Consider the following 16,646-nt stretch of genomic DNA (forward strand, 5'->3'; position numbering starts at 1 on the left):
ATTTTTTTTTCTTTTTTTTTCGAAAGAAAAACATTTTCTATACAGAAAAAAAGACTGTTTAATATGAAGAAACAAATTTTTATTAATCATCTAATGCGATTTTTTTTATACTATATATATTTAACAGGTAAATGTTCTCTTAGTAATAAATTAATAAATAAATTTTTTTCTTTTTTTTTTGTAAGCCCGTCTATTTGTGAAATAAATAAATAAATAATTTTAAAAAAAAGTAAATAAATACCTAATTAAAAAAAGTAAATAAAAAAATAAATTAATAATTATATAAATAAATAAACAAAAAAATAAATAAGTAAATAAATAATTTAAAAAACAAATAAATAATTAAATAAATAAATAAATAAGAAAATAAATAATTATATAAATAAATAAACAAATAATTAAGTAAATAAATAATTTAAAAAACAAATATATTAATAATCAAAAAAAAATAATTGAAATAAATAAATTAGAAAATAAATAAATACATAAATAAATAAACAAATAAATAAGTAAATAAATAATTTAAAAAACAAATAAATAATTAAAAAATAAATAAATAAACAAACAAACAAATAAATAAGTAAATAAATAATTTAAAAAACAAATATATAAATAATCAAAAAAATAAATAAAAAAATATATAAATAAATACATAAATAAATAAACAAATAAATAAACAATTTAAAAAATAAATAAATAAACAAATAAATAAACAATTTAAAAAATAAATAAATAAACAAATAAATAAACAATTTAAAAAATAAATAAGTAAATAAATCATTTGAAAAACAAATAAATAAATAATTAAAAAGTAAATAAATAAACAAACAAACAAATAAGTAAATAAATAATTTAAAAAACAAATAAATAAATAAGAAAATAAATAATTATATAAATAAATAAACAAATAATTAAGTAAATAACTAATTTAAAAAACAAATAAATAATTAAAAAGTAAATAAATAAACAAACAAATAAATAAGTAAATAAATAATTTAAAAAACAAATATATAAATAATCAAAAAAATAAATAAAAAAATATATAAATAAATACATAAATAAATAAACAAATAAATAAACAATTTAAAAAATAAATAAGTAAATAAATCATTTGAAAAACAAATAAATAAATAATTAAAAAGTAAATACATAAACAAACAAACAAATAAGTAAATAAATAATTTAAAAAACAAATAAATAAATAAATAAGAAAATAAATAATTATATAAATAAATAAACAAATAATTAAGTAAATAACTAATTTAAAAAACAAATATATAAATAATCAAAAAAATAAATAATTGAAATAAATAAATTAGAAAATAAATAAATACATAAATAAATAAACAAATAAATAAACAATTTAAAAAATAAATAAATAAGTAAATAAATCATTTGAAAAACAAATAAATAAATAATTAAAAAGTAAATAAACAAACAAACAAATAAGTAAATAAATAATTTAAAAAACAAATAAATAATTAATTAAATAAATAAATAAGTAAATAAATCATTTAAAAAACAAATAAATAAATAAATACATAAATAAATAAACAAACAAACAAATAAGTAAATAAATAATTTAAAAAACAAATAAATAATTAAATAAATAAATAAATAAGAAAATAAATAATTATATAAATAAATAAACAAATAATTAAGTAAATAAATAATTTAAAAAACAAATATATAAATAATCAAAAAATAAATAATTGAAATAAATAAATTAGAAAATAAATAAATACATAAATAAATAAACAAATAAATGAATAATTTAAAAAATAAATAAATAAGTAAATAAATCATTTAAAAAACAAATAAATCAATACATAAATAAATAAACAAATAAATAAACAATTTAAAAAATAAATAAATAAGTAAATAAATCATTTGAAAAACAAATAAATAAATAATTAAAAAGTAAATAAATAAACAAACAAATAAATAATTAAAAAAATAAATAAGTAAATAAATAATAAAAAAAGTAAACAAATAAATAAACAAATAAATAATTAAGTAAAAAAATAACAAAAAAAAAAATAATTAAAAAATAAATAGATAGATTTTCTGCCATAAAATAAATATTCTTCTTTTGAGAGGATTTTTTTTTTGTTTCCTATAACATCAGCCTCTATTATGAAACATTTGCGCTATTATATATTATAATCAGCGAGTGTATTATCGTTGAATCCGCGGAATATTCACCTCCTTCCTCTCATCCTTCGACATCTCTCTATCTCTCTTTCTCATTGGAACCTATCTCTTTTTGGTATATTGCCATAAACATATATATATATATATATATATATTGCTCTTGGTATATGTTTCGTGATTGCAAATAGCGTACATCCGACGCGCGATGCATCGTTGCACAGAGAGTCGACACTATACCTGATGCGTATACAGTCAGAATTATGTAATCTTTTATAAACGTGGTGTATACACCGATTTGTATTTTATTAAAAAACATATATAAAAGAAAAAAAAATTATTACACATGAAACGGCAGGTAACTTTCTGGAAAATCACTTGTTATCAAATTATCTGGGATACTTGATGCAAAAAAACATTATTTTACTCAATATACAAATTTTAAATATCCCAAAAAAAAATTATTATCAAATTGAGAGGAAGATTTTTTTAATTGCATTTTATTTTAAAAATATTTTTCCTTTCGTAAATTTAAATTAAATTTCTTTTCTCTTTTTTTGTGTGATTTAATTTTAGATCGAATTTTTTTAATTCAAAAAAAAAAATTCTTATAAGGAAAAATATAATCAGAATGAAATGCGTAAAAAATTGTTTTCGATGGAAGCGTTTATTTTTGTTTAAAACTTATATTATATTCGTAAGGAACATTCCAATTGGATGAATTAATTTTTTTTTTCAAAAACAATAAATATTATTACGGAATTTAATTTTATATAAATTTTTTTCTCCGTTTTAAAGAAATTATAATTACAACTATTGAAAAAATGATTTTAATTTAAAAAAAAAAAAAATGATTTTTGTAATTACATTTTTTAAAATGTTTTCATTTTACAAAATTTTAAAACTAAAAACAAAAAATCTCGAAACAATTATTGTGAAACTTTTTCTTTATGGAGATTTATTCGGGACGAAGAGATGAGTTTAGAATATTATGCAGAACAAAGTTTTAAGCAACTTGAGAACCAGCAAGCGCGTTGTTGGGCAAAGAGATAAGACCGAAAGTCTGAAGGAGAGTGGAGATTGTACGGGACAGAATAATAGAGCAAAGACATAGTGATTTATTTTTTTGATGCAACAAATTTATTAGACTAGTCATAAAATTTTAACTTTCCGAGAATATTAAAAGTATATTTAATATTTTTATTCCTATTTTTTATTTATTTTTTTCAATTTTGTTATTTTAATTCATTTTTATTCATATCAAACAGATTTGAAAACAATTTTGTAATAATTTTGCAATTTTAATTCCTTTTTTTATTTAAAAAAAAAAAAAATTGCAAAATTAGTAAATTTTTGTAAAACAATAGAGACGAAATAAAAAAAAATAACGTAAAAATGATTAGAAAAATAAACATAAATGTAAAACAATAAAAATATGCAAATATAAAGTGTATAATAATAGAAAAAAATAAAAAAAAAAATACAGTAAAACTAAAATGATAGTAAAATCTAAGTAAAACATATAAAGCATATCATTTATGTATAGTATTCAAATAAAGCGGAAAATTATTCCTAAAAACGAAATATTAATAAATGCAATGAAAAAAAATAGAAACCAAATGTAAAGTCGATAGATCCATTTAAACGTCAACTCACATTACAGAATTGTGTAACAAAAACGTAATTGATATAAGGAAAAAAGTAATTTATTCAATGCGCAAATAATTACAGTGGTTGATTTTATTACATTTTTCAGTATGTATACTAGATCTCTATTATATACCGAAAAAAAAAATGCAAGTAGAATAAAATTTGAAAAATTATTTTTTTTTAATTTCGATTCAAAAAAAAATTTCGAATTCTAAATAAATAAAATTAATTGCAAACTAATTAACGAATTTTATTAAAATTAATTAATACCTATAATTTCTTTTTTTTTGTAAAATAAATTTGATGATAATATAAAATTATTTTTTTCGAAAGTTTTCATATTACTTTCGAAAAAAAAAAAAAAACGCGATGAATTATATTATAAATGAGTAAACAAAAGCATAAATTTTGTGACTAAGAGTTAATTAAATTACAAACATGTATAATGTGAATTAAATGATTACGGGTGAACTTAAGAAATGAAATTGCGAAATTATATGTAAATTGTATTTAACAGATAACTACATTTCTCTAAAGTTAGTATATATGCAGCGAAGTTAATGATTCGACAAATTAAATGAAAAATTACCATTACTAGATAATATCATTCTTATAAATATTATACAATTAAAAAAAAATAAAATAAAAATTAATAAAAGTATAAATTTATCAAAAATTCAAAAATTAATTTTTTTTTTTTTGAAAATTATTAAATTAATTATTAAAATTAATTGAATTTATTATATCAATAATTATTAATTATTTTAATAATTATTGATTATTTTAATAATTATTAATTATTAAGTACATAAATCACTTGAGAATAATTTTAAAAAATTTTTTACGCATGGGGAATCGAACCCAGGACCCTTGGGACGCGAGTCGTGTACTCTGACCACAAAACCACTTCGACTTACTGAACGTTTAACTAACTTATGTTAGTATTTATGGTATGTGACTTCATACGGAAAAGCAAAAACGTGACAAGAATTCAAGATTAGCATGCATGTGCGTATATAGGGCAATGGACAATATTTTATATAGTGTGCGAGGTGAACGTGCCTTTCTATAAAGAATCGTGATTTTATTGACCTCAGATCACGTGAATTATTTACTTCTCTAATCTTTTGTTTTCTTCATTGAAAATAAAAAGAAACTTTCCTTTTATATATATTTTTTTCAACTATTTTTATTTTATTAAATTAACTATTTTTTATTATTATTTTTTTAAATTATATTTTATTATTATTAGTATTAAAATACCAATTATTAAATTAAATATTAGTACATTATTAATAAATATTAATATTAAAATATTAATAAATTATTTAATTAAATTAAATATTTAATATTATTAAAGAAAAGTTCCTAAAAAAGAAAAGTATTTTTGCAAGGCAAAATTATAATAAAATTATTTAAATATAAAAATGAGTATGCAATTTACACTTACCCGTTGTCTCTGATTCATCTGGAAAGTGGCAATCTCCTTCGTTGGAATCTGTAACAAAAATATCATACCTGTCAGTCTGAGATATCTAATTTGCATTTCAAGTTTATCAATAATACATGAGCAATCATTCATTCGTGGCGCTGATTAATTATTATATTTTTTTTTATATGTAGAAAATTTTTTAAATTTTCTTTTATAATTCTTTAAAAATTTTTTGTTCAATCAGAAATAAATTTTGTTTTCCTTTCAAAAATTTATTTATTTATTTTTAATATAAATAAATATAAAAATATAAAAGAAAAATATAAAAATATAAAATATAAAAATACAAAAAATATAAAGTAAATAAATATAATATAAATGTATTAAAATGCTTTTTTTTAAATATATTTTTTAAAGAAAAATTTTTACCATACATAGAAAGAATTATCATTCGTATTCATAAATACGAATTATAATCAAGTCTTTTCGGGAGTAAAGAGGATGAGAAGGTTTTAATTCATCCCATGAAGTAGGCAGTATATATAGCGAATTATATCTCCAAATTTATGAACATGTACCGATAATTTAAAAAAAAAAATTTTTTTTTCGATAAATTTTATTCTATATACAAAGCAGTATAATCCCGGGTTGTAAAATATTTTTTTCTTTAAAAATACAAGCGAAAAGTTATTGTTAAAAGGAATTTGCGATTTTTTTTTGTATAATGTAAATTTACATTTCTTTCCTATATATATATAATGTGGGCGAAACTTTCTTTTTTAAAAAAAAAACATTTTTCAAAAGAGCCTAATGCAGAACATTTTTTTTTTTTATTCAAAAAATATTTTGATATAAAAAGTGAAAATTATTATTATTTTTTCAAAAAAAATATTTTGATATAACAATTGAAAATTATTATATTTTCAAAAAGAAAAAAAAAAAATTTGATATAAAAAAGTAACAATTTTTTTTGTTTAAGAATTAGTGTACCAACAAAAAATTAACATACTGGTCCAATGCAACTTAAGTACAAAAGTATTAACTGTGAATTAACTTCTTGATCGGTTACTTTTTATAACTTTATATCACCCCCTCGTGCGTTCCATGTATAAAATCTACATATATATAGTATATATGTAAATCTAGCAGGTTATTACGCAAGTTTCATATATATATATATATATATATATATATATATATATATGTATATACATTAGATTGTATTAACGCCTTTTATACTCCCGTCAATTCAAGGTTGAATTTATAGTAACGGTTGAATTTGATCATCAATTTTTTATTATTTTCGTTTTGATAAGGCGTTCTCGCGAGAAGAAAAAAAGTCATTAACGCAAAGTGCAATGCAAAAAAAAAGGAAAAAAAAATTAGTACCAATCATATAGTAGATACGAAATTAAAATGAAAATTACTTATCATTACAAAAATTATAATTGTTCAAAAAAATTTAAAAAAAAAACAATCAATTTGAAATATTTTAATAAATAATACATTTTTATTATGATCAAATCAATTTTAAAAATTAAAAATTGTTTAAGGTTCGACTGTAATTTGCACATTATTTTTTTTCAAAATAATTAAGCGTAGATAGTGAAATCTTTTTTTTTGTTGTTTTACAGTAGAACCTTTTTTTATTTTTTCAACAGTAGAGTCTTCTTTGTTTTTTTACAGTAAAACCGTTCTTTTTTTACAGTAAAACCTTTTTTTTGTTTATTTTACAGTCGAACCGTTTTTTTTCCTTTTTTACAGTAGAACCTTTTTTTTTTTAACGTAATATCGTTCTTTATCTTTTTCTACAGTAGAACCTTTTTGGTTTTTTACAGTAGAACAGTTCTTTTTTACAGTAGAACCTTTTTTGTTTTTTTACAGTAGAACCGTTCTTTATTTTTTTTTACAGTAGAACCTTTTTGGTTTTTTTACAGTAGAACCTTTTTTTATTTTTTTAACAGTAGAGCCTTTTTTGTTTTTTTTACAGTAAAACCTTTTTTTATTTTTTCAACAGTAGAACTTTTTTGGTTTTTTTACAGTAGAACCTTTTTTTATTTTTTTAACAGTAGAGCCTTTTTTGTTTTTTTTACAGTAAAACCGTTCTATTTTTACAGTAAAACCGTTTTTTTTTCCTTTTTTACAGTAGAACCTTTTTTTGTTTTTTTACAGTAAAACCGTTCTTTTTCTTTTTTTACAGTAAAACCTTTTTTTGTTTATTTTACAGTAGAACCGTTTTTTTTCCTTTTTTACAGTAGAACTTTTTTTTGTTTTTTTTACAGTAAAACCGTTCTTTTTCTTTTTTTACAGTAGAACCTTTTTGGTTTTTTACAGTAGAACCGTTTTTTTCCCTTTTTTACAGTAGAACCGTTCTTTATCTTTTTTTACAGTAGAACCTTTTTGGTTTTTTTACAGTAGAACCTTTTTTTATTTTTTCAACAGTAGAACCTTTTTGGTTTTTTTACAGTAGAACCGTTCTTTATCTTTTTTTACAGTTGAACCTTTTTTCCTTTTTTACAGTAGAACCTTTTTTGTTTTTTTTACAGTAGAACCGTTCTTTATTTTTTTTTACAGTAGAACCTTTTTTTGTTTTTTCAACAGTAGAACTTTTTTGGTTTTATTATAGTAGAACCTTTTTTTTTTGTTTCTTGTTTACAGTAGAACCTCGTTAAACTGATTTTCGGTTATTACTGAAAGATATTTTTGTACAATAAAACAAATTTTATAATAATTTAAATATACACTAAAATACAGTTACTAAAAAAAAACTTTTCCTTGCACACTGGAACCTCGATAAGAAACAAAAGTTGTACAGTAGAATCTCTTTAATTTAAAACAGTCTATTATTGAATAAATTCTACTTAAATTTCAATTTATTTGGAAACTAGAAAATAATATAAAAACAAATGCCTTAAAATTAATAATAAAAGCATTGTCCAATTTATCGAGGTTCCAGTGTATTCCTTCAAATCTATTATATCTTTTTTTATAGATTTTTTTCTCTAATAAATAATTGAAATTGAAATAGATTTTAGAAAATTTAAAACATTAATTAATCGAGGTTCGATTTTTTTCGCGTTATTAAAAAAGAAAGAAAAAGAAAGAAAAATGTTTTTGTTCAAATATACCAAGATAAACTAGGAAGTCTCAAAGAATGTAAATATTCACAGTTCATACAGGGATAATAATACAGAAAACCGTAAAGCTAGTCGATTATTTGCGAATGTAAAGCTAATATTTATACCGATAGTGATGCCTATGTGTGTATATCTTGAGGTTGAGTTTTTTTTTTCTCTCTCTCTCTCTCTCTCCATCTCCCTCTCGAGGTCTTGTATTCTTCTTGCGAAAGAACAAAATGCCGTTCGCTCGACAGCCTTGCAAGGTTGTCTCGAGATAAATCTATATAAGAGAGTGAATTTCTTGTCGGATTTAATGCCAGGATCTTTCCAAGTAGTAAAACAATTCTTCTTTTCCTATATATATATATTAATTTCTTTCTCTATACTTTTTAAATTATTTTCAACATTTCCATAAGATGAAAGTGGATTACAAGAATATGAAAAATTAAAAAATTTCCAAAGCTGACAGATCTTTTCTCTTTCTCTCGCTCTTTGGATTATTAATTTTTTTCTTCTTAACCGTTTTTCAATTTATTTTTTATTTTATTACGTTTACTATTTTTTTTTATTTATTGTCTCGGGATTACTCTTCTACTAATTCCGAGATTTTATTTCGAAAATTGAGATTTTTTTGGTCCATTTTAGCTTGGATGCTGTGTGTCCTATCAAAAAAAGTGTTCCATACATTTTCTTCGGCAGCACTATTTGGGAATAACTCTCTTACTATTCCCGAGAGTTTGTCTTGAAAATTTCAAATTTAGAAATTTTTCGTCCATTTGGTCCATTGTAGCTCGGATGCAGTGCGTGCTATCAAAAAGTGCCTTATATATTTTTAGTAGAGCAATGTTGGGGATAATTCTTCTATTATGCTATATTGGCGGTATTCCCGAACGATTATATGGAAAATTTTTTTTTTCAACAATTTTTCCAAAATGTTTTTTAGTGTACCTCAGCATCCGCTGGACCATTAAAAAAGTGCGCCATACATTTTTTGTTCGCTACTTTTTGCTAAAGACTTTGGCGGTATTCCCGAACGATTATCTCGAAAATTTAATTTTTCGAAAATTTTTCATAAATTTATTTGAGTGTAGCTCAGCATCCGCTGGACCAATCTTGAAGTGCGCCATACATTTTTTGTTCGAAACTTTTTCCCTATTTTATTGGCGGTATTCCGGAACGATTATCTCGCAAATTTAATTTTTCGAAATTTTTTCCAAATTTATTTTTTAGTATAGCTCAGCATCCGCTGGACCAATCAAAAAGTGTGCCATACATTTTTTGTTCGCTACTTTTTGCTAAAGACTTTGGCAATATTCCCGAACGATTATCTCGAAAATTTAATTTTTCGAAAATTTTTCATAAATTTATTTGAGTGTAGCTCAGCATCCGCTGGACCAATCTTGAAGTGCGCCATACATTTTTTGTTCGAAACTTTTTCCCTATTTTATTGGCATTATTCCCGAGTCATTATCTGGCAAATTTTATTTTTCGAAATTTTTTTCCCAGTTTTAGTGAGTGTAGCTCAGCATCCGCTGGACCAATCAAAAAGTGCGCCATACATTTTTTGTTCGAGACTTTTTGCTCAATTTTTTGGCATTATTCCCAAGTCATTATCTGGCAAATTTAATTTTTCGAAATTTTTTCCAAATTTTTTTTTTAGTATAGCTCAGCATCCGCTGGACCAATCAAAAAGTGTGCCATACATTTTTTGTTCGCTACTTTTTGCTAAAGACTTTGGCGGTATTCCCGAACGATTATCTCGAAAATTTAATTTTTCGAAAATTTTTCATAAATTTATTTGAGTGTAGCTCAGCATCCGCTGGACCAATCTTGAAGTGCGCCATACATTTTTTGTTCGAAACTTTTTCCCTATTTTATTGGCATTATTCCCGAGTCATTATCTGGCAAATTTTATTTTTCGAAATTTTTTTCCCAGTTTTAGTGAGTGTAGCTCAGCATCCGCTGGACCAATCAAAAAGTGCGCCATACATTTTTTGTTCGCTACTTTTTGCTAAAGACTTTGGCGGTATTCCCGAACGATTATCTCGAAAATTTAATTTTTCGAAAATTTTTCATAAATTTATTTGAGTGTAGCTCAGCATCCGCTGGACCAATCTTGAAGTGCGCCATACATTTTTTGTTCGAAACTTTTTCCCTATTTTATTGGCGGTATTCCGGAACGATTATCTCGCAAATTTAATTTTTCTAAATTTTTTCCAAATTTATTTTTTAGTATAGCTCAGCATCCGCTGGACCAATCAAAAAGTGTGCCATACATTTTTTGTTCGCTACTTTTTGCTAAAGACTTTGGCGGTATTCCCGAACGATTATCTCGAAAATTTAATTTTTCGAAAATTTTTCATAAATTTATTTGAGTGTAGCTCAGCATCCGCTGGACCAATCTTGAAGTGCGCCATACATTTTTTGTTCGAAACTTTTTCCCTATTTTATTGGCGGTATTCCGGAACGATTATCTCGCAAATTTAATTTTTCGAAATTTTTTTCCCAGTTTTAGTGAGTGTAGCTCAGCATCCGCTGGACCAATCAAAAAGTGCGCCATACATTTTCTGTTCAGAACTTTTGAGAATTTATCTCGAAAATTTTAAATTTCGAAATTTTTGGTCCATTTGGTCCATCGTAGCTCGGATGCTGTGCGTGCTATCAAAGAGTGCCTTATATATTTTTAGTAGAGCAATGTTGGGGGATAATTCTTCTATTATGCTATTCTTGAGAATTTATCTCGAAAATTTTAAATTTCGAAATTTTTGGTCCATCGTAGCTCGGATGCTGTATGTCTAATCAAAAAGTATTCTTTATATTTTTTTATAGAACTATCTGGGGATCTACTACTATTCACGAGAGTTTATCTCGAAAATTTGAAAATATCGCAATCTTTTATTCATTTGGTCCATCGTAGCTTGGATGCTGTGCGTCCTATCAAAAAAGTACCCTATACATGTTTTGTACAGGCACTATCTGGCATTTTATAAAAATTATAATTATATAATTTTATTATAATTTTACAATTATAATAGTAATTTTATACAATTTTTTTGGTCCATTTTAGATATATGAATAAAAAAAAAGAAAAATTGTCTAAATTTTTATAGATTACATCATGAATGTAAAAAATATAGTATATTATAAAGAAAAACATTTTCTGAAAACGGAAAGCAATCGGAAGTTCGTGTTGGGGATTAATTTGATAAAATCATAATTATATTTTGATTTTTCGTAATCAGATGCGGAAGAGGAAATTTTGGTTTAATAATAGATAGTTATAGAAAAATGTTTATATATATATGTATATTATTGCATGTTCGTTTTTTTATAATCGCGAATGCGAGAGAATGCAATATACTTGCACGGTATCAATTCATAAAGGTCGCGATAAAGTTGAAGACCTTCCCTTCAAGGAAATTTTTTTTTTTTCCAACCAACATTAGACAGTGATGAGACAGGAGAAATACAAATTATGAATATACACATTTTTAATCAATCAGCTATCGATTCTGAATCTCTTAATAATATAATTAATAATAATTAACAATAATTAATAAAAATTAATAATAATTAATAATAATTTTAAAAAATTAATAATAATAAATAATAATTTTAAAAAAGTAATAATTAATAATAATTTGTACTAATATTAATAATTAACACGGAAAAAAAGATTTACCTGGAACAGCGAAACATTTCACTATAGTAGCAAAAGTTTTATTTGTTTCAGTTAAATCTTTCGCTGTCTCAGGTAAATATTTTTTTTTCCGTGAATAATATAATAAATAATTAATAATTAATAATAAAATTAATAAATAATTAATTAATTGAAAATCAACATATTTAATTATTGTTATATCTCGATAAGAAAAAAAAATATTAATGAATTTTCCTTTTGTGTTTTTCTTTTTTTCTAAAATAATGAAAGTAATTAAAATAAATTTTTCTCTATTTCATTTCGTATAATTGCGGCTTTTCTTAAACTTTCGTCGGAATTCAAAGTGCGGCAAAGATTCAGGCCCAGATTCAGAAATTGAAACGCAAAACGTGTTCTTTGGAATGCTGTCTGGTTTACTTGTCAAGATTCCCCCATTGGTCGACATACATGAGCAACGAAGTGATTTTTTTTTTTTTTTTAATTCACTAAATTTGTCATAGTTTTTTTTTTCAATTTTTTTTATTTTGCTAATGGACTCTCTCTCGGTGTCATAGATTGAAGACTTTGATAAATAATCCCACAGTTGTTTGGCGGGTGGGTTCAGAGACCCTTGAAAAAGTTCACGAAGCGCAATATAAATCAAACAGTAAAATTCACGGTTTTAACTTTCGAGTGTAAAAAATAATAATAATAAAAAAAAGAACTTAAATAAAAAAAATTCCTTTTTATAAATTTTCAAAAAATATGTAAATAATTTTTCAAAAATTATTTATTTAAATTTTTTTTTGTAAAATAAAAAATAAAATAAAAATATAATTTTAAATTGCGTTTAGTAGCAAATATATGAAGATTATGTATTATTTTCTTGAAGAGTGAATAGCCAAACGATAAAATCATTTGCCGCTTAAATCGCTTGGAAAATTTTGTATCATTTTTCCTAAATTATAAGAAGTAGAAGTAGAAGAAAGAAAAAAAAAAAAAAAAAAAAAAACTCGAACGTAATATCCTCGACGAGTTTTAACGGATTTTTCTCACAGAACCAATCTCCGATTGAAGAAAGTTATTTACTTTTAAATTTCGATATTTTCTATTAATTTCGCTCATGTTCTTATTTTCATTCTTATTTTATTATTATTTCATCATTTTTATTTTTTATTTCATTCCATTTCACTTTATATTTTTCAACTTATTTTTCTATTTTTAAAATTATAATTTTTTTTATAAACTGTAACTTTCCTCAAACAAAGGGATTAAAAAAATAAATAAGTCACTAATTAATAATAATTGAAAAAATTAATTAAAAAAAAAAAACAAATATAAAACAAAAATTGTCAGAAGTTAAAATAATTAATTAATTATTAATTGAATTATAATAATAATTAATTGAAAAAATTAATTAATTAATTAATTATTAATAATAATTAAAATTACCATAATTAGCAAAATTTTTTTTAAACAAAATAAATATGAGAATAAAAAAAATTTCCTTAAAAATAAAAAATAAAAATTACATAACAATTTTGTGATAAATTTTGTTATAATTGTTTTGCGATCATGGCAAAAGATTTAAATAAAGATTGACGTAGTAAAAAAAAAAATTAAAAAAAAAAAAAAAAAATACGGTACGTTATATGGTAAAATGGAATGGGAAATAATGAATGAATTAATGATCGGTACACAAGTGAATGAAAAAAGTCTATACAGATATATATAGTAATATATAGACAAAAGTGCAAATTTGTTAATTGCGCAATTTTTATTTCCGCGTGGCTTATTCGAATAACGAATAAGCAAGTATCTAATAGTAGTAGATAGCACGGAATATCCGGGCAAATGTACTATAAAAAAATTGCTATGTTCCCAATATACATATATACATATAAATATAAACACATATACACATGTACATTCCTGGTATAAATGTGATGCAACTCGTGCTAGAAAAATTGTAATTGAAAAATAAGTGCTTACAACATTTTTTTTTTTTTTTTTTTCATCCATTACATCAATTGCATATTGCGAGGTAATAAAGATATTAATTTACCGGTATATATATATATCGATAACAACTATTTTCCATATATTTATAATATATGAAATTAAATAATGGAAAAAATTTGTTTTTTTCAAATTTTACCTGAAAAAATGAAATTGAGAAAATTTTTGATCATAATAAATAAATAAATAAATGAATAAATAAATAAATAACTAAATAAATAAATACATAAATAAATACATAAATAAATAAATAAATAAATAAATAAATAAATACATAAATAAATACATAAATCAATAAATAAATAATAATAAATAATTATTATTATTACGATAAATAATAATAATTATTATAATAATAGGAAAAATAATAAAAATCATAAATATTAAAAAATAATAATAATAATAATAATAATAATAATAATAATAATAATGATAAATTGAAAAATTTTCAGGTACGGGGAGAAACAACGAAGGGCTGACAGTCAAGAGATAAGTGGAATTCAACTATTGTCTGCAACAGCTTATCAATTAAAAAAACCATATCAACAACTTTTAATTCCCATCACTGTGTGGATTGGCATGGAGCAGGCCTTCATAGGAGCTGATTTTACACAGGTGAGTTCCCCCCCCCAATTATTTAATTAAAATAAAATATAATTTTTAAATATAATTTTAATACAATAAATAAATATTTTTAAAATATTTTTATAAAATTATATTCAAAAATTATTTTGCAATATTAACAAAAAAAAATTTATAAATTAGAAAAAAAAAATTTTAATTAAAAAATTAACAAAAAAAAAAAAAGCAGAAAAAAATAATTCTCCTTTCAATTAATTAAAGTGGTTAATGTTATTTGAGTTATTAGTGGTTTAATCAATTTGTGCAAATGAATTCGATTAATATTATTGTAATTGTGACAAATGACTTTACTTGCATTCAACCTGCGCAAAATGACATCATAAGTTATCGACTTTTGTGATTGAAGATGACGAGTTTTTTTTATATATAATAATTTTTTTCATCTTTTTATTTATTCCCAATAAGGGAATGATTAAAATCAAAATTTACGATATTACATTTTTTTTTTTTTAAAGATTAATGTGTACTTAAAGTTTATGAGGCTCGGCGAATCAGTGACTCGCTTAATTAAGTGTAAAGCACTTTTTTCACATTATAATTATTTTAAAAAAACTTCTACATTTATTATTTAATCCCCAATTTAATGAATAAAAATTGAACTAATTTTTATTTTTTGAAAGGTCGATTTTTAAAATTTTACTTTTATTATTATTAATAATAATTAATTAAAATATAGTATAGTCAAACAATTAACTAAAAAAACTAAAAAAAATTTTTGCTAATTAAATAAAAATTTTATTCGGACAATTAAAAATTATAATAATAATTAACAAATAATAATACTATAAAAAAGCCGAAGATTTTTTCTCCGAAACAATAAAAATTAATAACACAATAAAAACGAATGCAATTACAAATAAATAATTGCAAAAAAAAAGTAAATCCCATTTTGCACAATAAATAACAATTAAATTATAAGTAAAAAAAAAATAAAACTAAATAATAGGAAAAATAAAAACTAATAATTAAATAAATAATTAAATAAATAAATTAAAATTAAATAAAAAAATAATGGAAAATTAATAAAAGTTAGAATAAACGGTAATTAACATTAAAAATAATATAATTTTTCCTTAAACTGAAAGGAGAAGGAACTATTGATCACGGTGGTTTTTTTTTTTTGTGTTTTGTATATATGTGTGCGTTTAAGTTTCATATTCACAAAGCTGGAGCAAACACCTTTTATCGAACGTTGTTTTTCGATGTCAATTTCTTTGTAAAGAGAATTCCACTTGAATGACTCAATGTACAAAGTTCAAATTAAGTGCAGATTTTGTTACAATTATTTCAACAAGAAAATAATTTCACTATTTACACTAAAATATTTTTTTACTGACTTTTACATCAAAAAAAAAAGTTTTATAATATTTTATGATATTTAGAAAATTTATAATTTTATACAATCAAAATTCATTAGAATTTATAATTAATTATAATTATTATTAATTATTATTAATTAATATTAATTAATATTAATTAATATAATTAGTAATAATATTTATTAATATTAATTAACATAGGTAATTATTAATATTTAATAACTTATTAAAAATTATTAATTATTATTATTATCAATTAATTATTAATAAGGAAAATTCAATTAATTAACAATTATTAAAATTAAAAAATTAAAAACAAAAAAAAGATTAAAAATTTTCTATAATTTATATTTTTCATCATTGAAAAGCAAAAAAAAAAAAAAAAATTTAGTAAAACATATCTCGTGATTAGAAATTCTCGCACCATAAATTGAATTCAACAAGGTCGTATGAGCGTAAGTGAAGGTTGCATGTAAAGGAAGTATGTATGTATATGTATAGTATGCGCGTGGCACCAGAGAAGACCACTGACGATTTTTTTACTTCCGGTGAGATCTCATCAAAGAAGTGGCTCGTTTCCTCTCTCACGAATTAATTACCACGTGTCAAAAGCAATCAAATATCTTTATATTCTATTATTTAGTATTAATAACATTTTTTTTTTGAATGTAGAA

General features: G+C 21.8%; 3 protein-coding genes across 4 annotated transcripts in view; 2 read left to right on the forward strand and 1 right to left on the reverse strand.

Annotated features, from left to right (window-relative positions):
• The window catches only part of LOC127282472 (uncharacterized), a 241,720-nt gene that overhangs the window by 38,248 nt on the left and 186,826 nt on the right, over positions 1 to 16,646 (reverse strand). The window contains exon 7 of the mRNA XM_051306726.1: positions 5,252 to 5,299. The gene's annotated coding sequence lies outside the window, so the exon portion shown is untranslated. The remainder of the gene's footprint in view (positions 1 to 5,251; positions 5,300 to 16,646) is intronic.
• The window catches only part of LOC127282466 (UNC93-like protein), a 59,621-nt gene that overhangs the window by 28,994 nt on the left and 13,981 nt on the right, over positions 1 to 16,646 (forward strand). Inside the window, exon 4 of the mRNA XM_051306714.1 lies at positions 14,464 to 14,626. Within this exon, the coding sequence (XP_051162671.1) occupies positions 14,464 to 14,626 (163 nt within the window). The remainder of the gene's footprint in view (positions 1 to 14,463; positions 14,627 to 16,646) is intronic.
• LOC127282469 (nitric oxide synthase-interacting protein homolog) overlaps positions 1 to 16,646 on the forward strand; it is a 181,257-nt gene that overhangs the window by 13,290 nt on the left and 151,321 nt on the right. The window lies entirely within an intron of this gene.

This window comes from Leptopilina boulardi, unplaced genomic scaffold (assembly GCF_019393585.1).
Source record: "Leptopilina boulardi isolate dan_hultmark-lab unplaced genomic scaffold, ZJU_Lbou_2.1 LbouV2_30, whole genome shotgun sequence".
Lineage (NCBI taxonomy): Eukaryota > Metazoa > Arthropoda > Insecta > Hymenoptera > Figitidae > Leptopilina > Leptopilina boulardi.